Source organism: Saccostrea cucullata, unplaced genomic scaffold, assembly GCF_032062105.1.
Source record: "Saccostrea cucullata isolate Sc308-1 unplaced genomic scaffold, CSIRO_AGI_Scuc_v1 ctg663, whole genome shotgun sequence".
NCBI lineage: Eukaryota > Metazoa > Mollusca > Bivalvia > Ostreida > Ostreidae > Saccostrea > Saccostrea cuccullata.
Window position 1 is genome coordinate 29456 of NW_026925177.1, and position 10545 is coordinate 40000.

General features: G+C 33.7%; 1 protein-coding gene across 1 annotated transcript in view; it reads right to left on the bottom strand.

Moving 5' to 3' along the window:
• Nucleotides 1-2693: 2693 nt before the first annotated feature.
• LOC134268243 (BAI1-associated protein 3-like) overlaps nucleotides 2694-10545 on the bottom strand; it is a 93339-nt gene continuing 85487 nt past the window's right edge. Inside the window, exons 35-37 of the mRNA XM_062750437.1 lie at nucleotides 7413-7609; nucleotides 4990-5235; nucleotides 2694-4907 (exon numbers count right to left, since the gene is read on the bottom strand). Of these exons, the coding sequence (XP_062606421.1) occupies nucleotides 4719-4907; nucleotides 4990-5235; nucleotides 7413-7609 (632 nt within the window). The 3' untranslated portion in view covers nucleotides 2694-4718. The remainder of the gene's footprint in view (nucleotides 4908-4989; nucleotides 5236-7412; nucleotides 7610-10545) is intronic.

Consider the following 10545-nt stretch of genomic DNA (forward strand, 5'->3'; position numbering starts at 1 on the left):
GAAATGAAAGAAAAATTAATTTTTTCTATTAAAGAGTATTGGAACCTGATTGTTGCATGGTTTGATTTCTAAACACAAGTGGAATATCATTCTTTAAGCAAACACTATAAGGAGGAATATTAAAAAGAAATTTTATTTACTTGACATTTAAAGAATGTCTTTTCACTTTAAAGGGGGTCATTTTTCAATGGGAGTCATTTTTTATAGGACTAACATATAAAATAATGACCCCTAGGACACTTTTTCTACAAAAAATGACTTTTTTCTACGGGTAGGGGGTCATTTTTTGTCGTTGAAAAATGACCCCCGGTCATTATTCGATGGGGGTCATTATTCGTCTTTACACCGGAAAAACAAAGGTTAATTTGTATCTACCGCGTCGTTGTTTCATGTATGTCAAGGTCACACTTTTATTTTAAGCTCAAACTACAACATCAACTAGAGCATGCAAAGGTGAGAAATATGTTCTAACAACTCTTTAGATAGATTACATCAAAATTTTTGGTCTACTTACATTCATTCGTGACTACCTAAGACCATGGTAACTATGGAAACTTCTTCAACTTTTCTGCGCACGCGTACAATAGGGAGGAAGAAGTACCAGGGTATTTTGAATATTTTAGGCCTAATTCTGGGGAATACAGAAATTATTTTTACTTTTATTTTTCCCATAAAAATATAATTTTTAGATTCTGAAACCTGTAATTTTCTGAAACCTAATACTTTAAGGAATTGAACAAAATTTACATGGGTCATGCGAAAATTTTGTGAATTTTCCCCTTTGTGCCCCACTGTGCCGCATTAAAAAAGCCTATTAGATTTTGCCACAATTTTTTTTCTGTATGAAGAGTCTATGCCTTGAAGGAACCTGTATATCACGAGTTTCTAAGGTTTTGTCCAGTTTCGCCCCACTTAGAGCTGGATAAAACACAATTTGATAAAAGGTCAAATCATGATTTTTTTTCCTTCAAAAAATAATCAGCCAGAGTGCACTCCTATCATCGCGCGCTTAATGTTCAGAAATATATAGCATGTAAAGACGCGGACAGGATTATTATAAATTTTTGACGTTCAAAATAATGCAGCCAATTTTAACGATATAAATTACTTTAATTTCAATATAAATATGAAGTAATAAGCCTTTTAAAAATTGTTTAAACGGAATAAATTGAGTTCAGCGCTATTTAATTCAAATAAGAAGATACGGTTTGGGCTTTATTGTGCCCTTTAAATTTAAAGTTCTTAAAATTCATGGAATTGGCTTAAACAAGAGTTGAGTTGATGAATATAATAAATCATTAAAGAATGGGGCATGAAGGAGGACCGTTATGGAAATATGACGTCATTAATTTGACACATTTCTAAGTTTAATGCAGAAAGGCCTTAGAATGACTTATTTCTGTGCTTATTTTTCTTTAGAAAACAGTGTCTACCACCGTCACCCACTTCATTTTTTGGTGTAAACTGCTATGAAAATACTTATATCTCTTAAGTTCTTTAAGGGTATACTTGACATAGGTTAATGTAATATTATACCTGAGTAGGAAGAGAGATGTATATTACAAAAGAATCTTTAGTCAAGAATGTTCCACTTTCAAATATAAAAGACATATACTAGTAACTTGTAGGTCTGTTGTTTGATTTTTTTGTACTATTCAAAATTAGCTGTAATTCACCGTTAGCCGTCTGGTGATAAATACCGGTAAATCTCTTGCCAAGTGTCTCTGAATTCGTTCATACCTAAATTGAGTTCCTTCTTTTTAATACGAAGGAATGGATCAAGGGATATAAAAGTCAAAACCTTTTTTCTGTAATTCTTTGAGAGACGTGAAGCGAGAGTTAGATCTATGCGAACCAAATCTATCTTGAGATAATCTATTTTTGGCTCACCTGCGCCAAACACTTTTCTGATCAAAATTTGTCCGATGTCTTCGTCATCGAAAACCTTTATACATAAGTTCTTGATATTTTAGGGTGTGGCGTCATTCTATTCTTGAGATCATGATTTGAATGAACTTGAATTTACATTATCTGAATGTGCTTCAATATTAAAATAACCAATAAAAGCTTAGCTACTTTTGAGAAGATTTTTGTGTAAAATATTTGTTTCCAATAAATTTAATGAAAAACGGTGATCCTCTCTTGGACATGCCCTACACCGGGGATCAAGATTTTGAACATTTGAACCATAAAATTGAAACTTAAATAGTGTCAATGGGAAAAGGGATCAAAACTGTGGATTTCGTGACTGCCCCTCCAAAAACAGGGATGGATCCAAACAATATAACATTAAATGTTTTGAAAATTTTTATTTTTTTTTTTTTTGGTTCTGGAGATCAAGCAGTCAAGTTGAAGCATGATTGTAATAGACATTGAGACATCTACCGAAATTAGGAAAATTATGGCTCTACTGTCAGTAAGTGGTGCTAGTGTGGGGCTCCATTAATCATAAAGAGAAAGTAAAAAGATCTTCAAATTCCCCTGTGTATCATATTAGCAGAATTTTAAACAAGATTTAATTTTGGCATTATTAGCGATAGTGCTTACATTGCTAGAATTGAATTTGGGTCTCGCTAAAATTCCACGTATACGGTATTTCTCATGCAAAACAAGCCTGCATGGCCGTGACAAGGAAGGGCACCTATTTCAAAATTTTGAAATTCATCGCCCTATAGGATCAAGGGTTTTATTGTTAGGGAGGAGTTTTTAATTGTGACCATATAGTAGAAATGCATTGTTTTGATTTCTTTTCTCCCTCTCTGTTCTTTGGTATTAGCAATAAATCAAAGATCACAAAGATCACTGATAGAATAAGCCATGCTGCCTCGGTGTTAAGGCAAGGCTCTAAAAACTGAAATGATTTTATTTTTGGAAAATCTCAGCTCCTAGTCATTCAGGAGGGAAACAGAACTAGTGATGATCAAGAGCTTAGGTATTCTCACTCCTACAAGTAAGAGCCTCGTCCATTCACTCTTTATATACTCCGGTTACGCGGCGCCACGCCTCACATATCTCGTTGTGAACCTCTAGCATGCTGGAGTGAGATATATTAAACCCAGATTTGTGAAATTCTGGACATCAGGTGCTTGGTAGGGCTCTATATTAATTGATTATGAACATTTACATTATACTTCTTGTGAATTTATCAGAATTCTTGTCGTTGTACGAAATTTATACTCTACTCCCTTTGCTATTCACCCACAATAATAAATCATTATCACTGTTAATAATGTAAATGATAAGTTATTTGAAGTAAACAAATATACAAGAAATTTTAATGTTCAGTCTTTGTAATGGAAAAGTACATTCATAATTTTTACATAACTTGTATAAAAAATAAAAAAAGGAGTAGAAAATAAGACAAAGTACTTGTACGAGGGTTGTCCCAAAATTTCATAGACTGAGCTCAGACCTTTAAAAGAAATTAATGTATCTTTATAAAATTTTCAAGGTGGATAAAGCGTGTTCTTGGCAGATATTTAAAATTACGAAGTTTTATCATGTTTACTTGAAAAATTTTCGAGTAATAACATTCAAAGTGATATAGTTCTCTAACACCCGGAGCAATCTGCAACGTCAAAAAATACAAATGTCAACGATTCAAATTTTTGGAGAAAATATTTCAATTACCAGAATAAAATTCTTAATCTAAACGAAACGGTTATAGTTATAAATGTAAAATATCTTAATTACTATGATATGACCAAACATTTAAAAATACGTTAACAAAGTATATGCATGTACAGGTATGAAATAATAATAATTTGAAAACGCTATATTTCTACGGACTTTTGGTCTGCTTTCTCTAATGGAGTTGCACAGTGGAACTCTTGTCCAGTTTTTAGCCTTGTCTTTTATTTTACTTACTGTTATTCACATATACATAGAGAAACCTTTTTAGTCATTTTAAAACTAAGGACGAGAAAAAGTTTTCTGGTCTACCAAACATTTATGACTGGTACATTTCTGTGAGGGTGAATAGAGGATCAAAACACTGCACAGCCGCCATTTTTCAAAAAGTCGGATTTCAACCCCATGTATATAAAACATTATAAAAATTCATATTCATCAAAGCATAAACACCAAAATTTGAAGAAATATAGTTAATAAAACGGTATTAAGAATTTTCATTTCCATTAAAAAAATACAGGGTAGTAATTACTTTATCGTAGAAATTTAAATATAATATACTGCAACTTTTGGGTATTGCGCCACCTTCCTACACCAGCCAATGAAATGCGTCTTTTAAATTGGAATAATTTGTGTAGTTACTCCATGTTTGTCCATAAATTTATTAGATAGTGTTGGTTTCATCTATATACGAAGTTTCATTCATGAAAGACATATGTTCCTACAAAAAACGCTTGTCTACAGAATTTTGGGACAACCCTCGTACATATACCGTATTTAGTTTACAATTGCTAAAATTAGTTTATCAACTGTAACCTACAGTATGTATGACCATAATGTGTTGAGGACCAATGAGGACCAATGTTCGTGGATTATGTGAGTTTATTTAATCCACGAATTAACATTCCAAGGTCGTTAGTAATGTTATTGTATTGATTCACTGAATCTACCAATAATGTCAATTCGAAGTAAAAGTTTGCTTGTCCACGAACACTGACTCCCGCAAGTAAATATGGTTCCGCAGTATGTTATCTAATTTTTGTGAATATAATTATTTTCAAAAAAAAAAAAAATAATAATTTTAAGTCTTAAGTATTTCCTTTTGCATATTTTTCTAAACACTCGTAGAACGCTGCTTCGTACTCGAGAAACTGCACGTCGTCTCCGAGCGTGAAAGACTTGAGGTAGCTCGTGAGATATCCGATCCCGACGTTATTCTTGACGTCGACATAGGCTGTTTGTCCACCATAACCTGGATGTCCAAACGATAAATGTCCCTGTAACATAAAACGTTTATATTGCATAAGAAAAAAAATATGGGCCGAAACAAATTTTGAATAAAAATTTAAAGTGGTCTACCTGAGGAGTTGGTAAGAAAAATACACCTCGACCAACTGTTGTGTCGAGCAACCCGTCTATACTGCGTCCAGTTACTAAAGGGGTCCCAAGTAGATTAATCATCGTCGGATTTAGGAGGGTTCTGTTGTTATAGGTCCCTCCATTGGCCAAAATTCCCCAGAGCTTGGCCAATGACCGAGCATTTCCAAAACCGAGAAATGACGTCAGAGGAATTTGATTTAAATCTGGATTGTTGAAGGCAGCAAACTAAATAAAAAAGGCAATTTTTCGACAATCATGAAAAATACGAAATATAATTCGTGATTATACTTTCATGGACTTCTTTGTCGATCTGCTTTACGCACAGTATTTTTTAAAAGATATATTCATGAATTTTGAAAGCAAATACCGGTACACATCATCTCTCGCCGATAATCCAGGAGTAAATTTGAATTTGATATTTACTATTTTCATAAATTGCCCACTATTATATAATAGTTTTACCAAGTTTTTAAACAATTATCAAACTTTTCAATTCTTTATGAAAGATTAAAATCAAATTTGAATCAAACAAATTGTACTGTTGGTAGCAACACATGTTTCTTGGAATACTCCAGTACCTACAAGAATGTTTCACATAAAAACGGATATTTAAAAAAAAAATGAAATGTTTAAATTGTTACCATGATAAACTACAACGTTAAGATATATAATCGCTGTATTGATACTTAGGAAGTGAATCGAAACGTTTTTTTTTTCCTATCCATTTCTAAGAAATGTATGTTTAAATTCTTACTGTTAAATTTTTATGTATAGCTGACGCTATATCAAAAAGGAAAAATTACTAAAAAGAAACTTGTACCGAGTTAACAAATAACGGTATTGCCAACAAGAAGTCCATGGGCCACATCGCTCACGTGTGCACATGGGCTAGTTATGGGCTACACAAATCAGCTCAATATTGAAAAGTTTGAATTTTTTAATACTTGAGAATGTATGTCACTATATCAATTAAGCATACATGTATAATTTTGCAATACTTGAGAAGAATTGTTTTAAATATTTTTCCTATCCATTTCTATAAAGATTTGATTGTCCAATATGGCCCAACCTTACCCCCAGGGGTCATGATATGAAAAACTTGAATTAACTCTAACTGACGATGTTTCCATATTAATATCAACAATCATAGCTTTGCTGATCTTGAAAAGATTTTTAAAAGATTTTTCCTATGTATTCCTATGTAAAACTTTGATCAGCCATTGTGGCCCCGGCCTTATCCTCGGGGGTCATGATTTAAAAAACTTGAATCTACACTACCTGAGGATGCTTCCACATTAGTTTCATTTTTGTTGGCCAAATGCTTTTGGAGAAAAAGATTTTTAAAGATTTTCCCTATGTATTCCTATGTAAAACTTTGATCAACCATTGTGGCCCTGCCCTACCCCCCCCCCCCCCGAATCTACACTACTTGAGGAGCTTCCACATGAGTTTCATCTTCCTGGTCCAATGGTTCTGGAGAAGAGGATTTTTAGACTTTTCCTATATATTCCTATGTAAACCTTTGATCAGTCATTGTGGCCCGCCCTACCCCGGGGGCCATGCTTTGGACAAATTTGAATCTACACTACCTGACGATGCTTCGACTTGAATTTCATCTTCATCTTTCCTGGCCCAATGGTTTTGGAGAAGAAGATTTTTAAGAGATACCTTTAATTTTTCATTAATTCATAATTATCTCCCCTTGGAAGAGGGCTTGGTCCTTTATTTGAAGAACTTAAATTCCCTTCAATCAAGGATACTTTGTGGCAACTTTGGTTGAAATTGGCCCCGTGGTTCTTGAGAAGAAGATGAAAATGTGAAAAGTTTACGACGATGACAACGACAACAACGACAGACAACAAACAAATTTTGATCAGAAAAGGTCACTTGAGCCTTCGGTTCGGGTGAGTTAAAAACCATATATAAGATATATTTATGATTGTATCTTTATTGAAAATTTATTAATCCATATCCAAACAAAAGTTATTTTCACTTATATCGTTTAACCTAATAGGCATAAAAAGTGGATATATTCAAACTCAACAAGCATCCGTCAATGTCTACGCTTTAAAACAAGAGATATTTTGAGCAATGAGCTCACTAAATGATATCCTCGCCTCCCATATGGCAAAGGCCATGTTTTGCTTTGGCTGAGAAACCCAAAATATGTGTCGGATCAAAAAGTAAAATAGGAGATGCACAATGGCTATATGTTATAAAGATTCTGTGAAAGTTTCATTAAATTTCACTTAGTGGTATAAGAAGAGTTGCGGATAAGAGATGGGTACCCCAAAAGCGTAACAAACGGGCGGACATACAGCTAGACGGACGGACAGACGGATGGAGATACCAATTACTATATACCCTCCCGCTTTTCAAGCAGGGTATAAAAAAGTAATTACCGTTAGCTCCTGATTAAATCCAGAATAGCTCGCCTTTGTAAACATTGATGTAGGATTCATAAGAGTAAAGAAGATGTTGAGCTGATTCAGACTAAATGACTGTACTGTATGTTTCACAATATTGGTCAGAGTCAGCGGAACAAATCTCGAGTTACGGTGCAGCTCGCTTCTTGGCAGTCCATAGTGGATGTCAATATCTGTAAAGATTATGTATCGTTTTCATTTGTTTTAATTACTTCTTTATCAGAGAAGCAAACCTAATTCATTTTGTTTGTATGTTTGTTTGTTTAACTTCCTTTAGAGAATTTTTCACTCGTATTCAAACGCCAGTATTAGTATTGTCAATGAAAAGTGGCAAATTTTAGAATTTATACCAATACTTCGCACTCGAAACTTGAGCAGTAAGGGATCGTTTTCTTCCAACACCTACGGCAACAAGTAACAGCTTTTTAAAAAGCTTGCCTGACTCAGTCAATCAATATCTGCATGAGGAATGATAAACCTTTTGAGCAATACTTTTGTTTTTGAGAACCTTGCGTAAATGAAATCATGATTTAATTTAACTTTTAGAAGAATCATCTCTACACTGCATACTAAAGAGTGGTTAGACCTGTGTGGAAAGAAAAATCCAAGATTTTGCACTTGTTTCTTATTTATTGTGTGCATCAAAACAGAGGCATATAATTGTTCATGCATCTGGAGACCATGGCTTTGTTGAAATGCGTTGTTTATTATTATTGGACTAGTCCATTTATGGAATAAACCAACCGCGGGATCGGGAAAAAAATTAGAAAAAATCATTTCTTTTTTAGTGTTGCATGTCCGTATACTGATATATTATACCAATGCAAATCAGCTCGCACAAAATCTAGCTCTCTAGGTATGATCTATTAGTTTCGGATCTTGCAAATATCAATCCTTATACAGCCTGACGCCGTGACGTCATACAACAAGAGACCTTGGTGTATACGGTGTATCCAAGTCTCGCAATGGGACTTGAATAGCGACGTAAGGACGAAAGTCTTACTTAACGACTATTCAGTTGCGTAAATGAAACCAATGATATGACCCAGTGACTTGATAGCAATCATTCAGCATGCATCCATTGTTACATTTCATTGATTGATTGATTGACTGTATATTGATTAACGTCCCTCTCGAGAATTTTTCACTCATTTGGAGACGTCACCGTAAGCCGGTGAAGGCTTCAAATTTAGACCTTTACTCGGCACTTAGGGCCATTGAGCAGTGAGGGTTTTATTGATATTTAACATCTGTTAATGTCTATTTCCTGATTGTTTCATGTTTTTGCCGATTCCCCCAAACAAATAATCTAAAGGATATAAATATAACTGATACAGTTGATTCTTTCGGTTCTTAAAGCATCTTTAATGTTTGTCTTTTATGCTAAAGATAACTGTATCTGCGTTTTGTTTTAGACTTGATTATTTGGAAGCTTGACTTCTTCACTTGTCAGAATTTTTTTCTGTGAAGAATTGTTAATATTGATTTTCTTCCACAAAATGGCAAAAAAAAAAATCGTTTATCTTGAGGTTTCTCGGATATCAATAAAAATCAATGAAAAATAGAAAATATTCCTAAAATATATTTTCCTTGATGCAGAAAATTTTGTTTAAAGTGGTCCTTCAGATATCCGAAAGCCAGATATCCGGTTGCTTCATTATACGGACGATTTTTCATCGGAACAGAATTTTTTTTACCTTATTATGTCTTGTTTAACTGGTAATTCAGATATCCGGACAATTCACATATATCCGGAAAAAATGACTAGGAACCAAGGTGTTCGGATATATGAGGCTCCACTATACGTGATTGTGAATTCATACCAAAGCTTTTGTTTCTTCATTGTCACTTTCGATCTTAAATACTTTATTTCACACAGGTAAGAATTTGGAAAGTTAAAGGGTCTTTTAAAAAAATCCATGAATATTCTAATTCTAAATATAATGATATTTTAAAAATTTATTTCAATGAATACCATATTCTACCCTGTTCTATAATAGAAAACTCGTGGTACGGTACGTGTGAGCACTGAGCTAAGAAAATTATACCACCCTCCCCGCCTCCCATTTGAATATAATGAGGTGAAGTCAAGTTTCACTCTGGGAAACCCAAAATAAGTATCAGATCAAAATGTAAAATAGCAGGTACACAATGTAGTAAAGAATCTGAACATATAATTACACTTATTCTGTGGTATAGGAGGAATTCCAGATAAGAAATAGGTTTACCCCTCAATATTAGAGAAAGATTGGCTTTGTCAATAAGAAACCCGAAATACGTATCCGATCAAAAAAGTAAAATAGAAGGTCACAATGGCACTGTGTGACAAAGATTCTGTGAAAATCTTATGAAATGTCATTGAGTGCTCTAAGAGGACTTGTGGATAAGAGATGGGTATCCTAAAACAAACAGACGAACATCCTCATCATTATATACCCAACTGCTTTTCAAGAGAGGGGTAAAAAAATTACATTCGTCATGTAGATTACTTAAATACGAGGGCTGTTCAATAAATAATGTCCTGAACTATATGACATACATTACAGATATCATATGACAATAAACTTGACTTTCTCTCATTATTGAATCTTTCATGAATTTAAAACAGTTTATGTGACCACTTTTCATCACATAGTTTCATCGTGAGAAGCTGGGAAACAAGGGCTTTTCGAGACACTGCATTATAAATGAATGGTAAAGAATCAGTAAACTAGAGTGAAAATAAAAGCTTCATTAAAGCTGCCGTAAAACTTGTTAAAAATCCCAAAGAAATATTTACTGAAATATGTGCCATTTACAGCAACCAATGCCTATTTTATAGACAAAAGAGCAGGTGGATTTCAATGATGAAAAATTATATAATGGGCATCAAAAATGGGTACCCTCCTTGCCAACAAAAATTATAACAACTTATGTACTGTTCGCCAAATTTCAACAAATACTATTTGATGATGTATGATTGACTTTAAGACACATTGCAAATTTGATAGACATCACATCGGGGGTAGTTTACACTGTATTTAAGAAACGTTTGACGGTGAAAAAGCTTGATACTCAAAGGTCACCAAATTTACCATAAGATGTACTTGATAAAAACGGCGAATGTCTG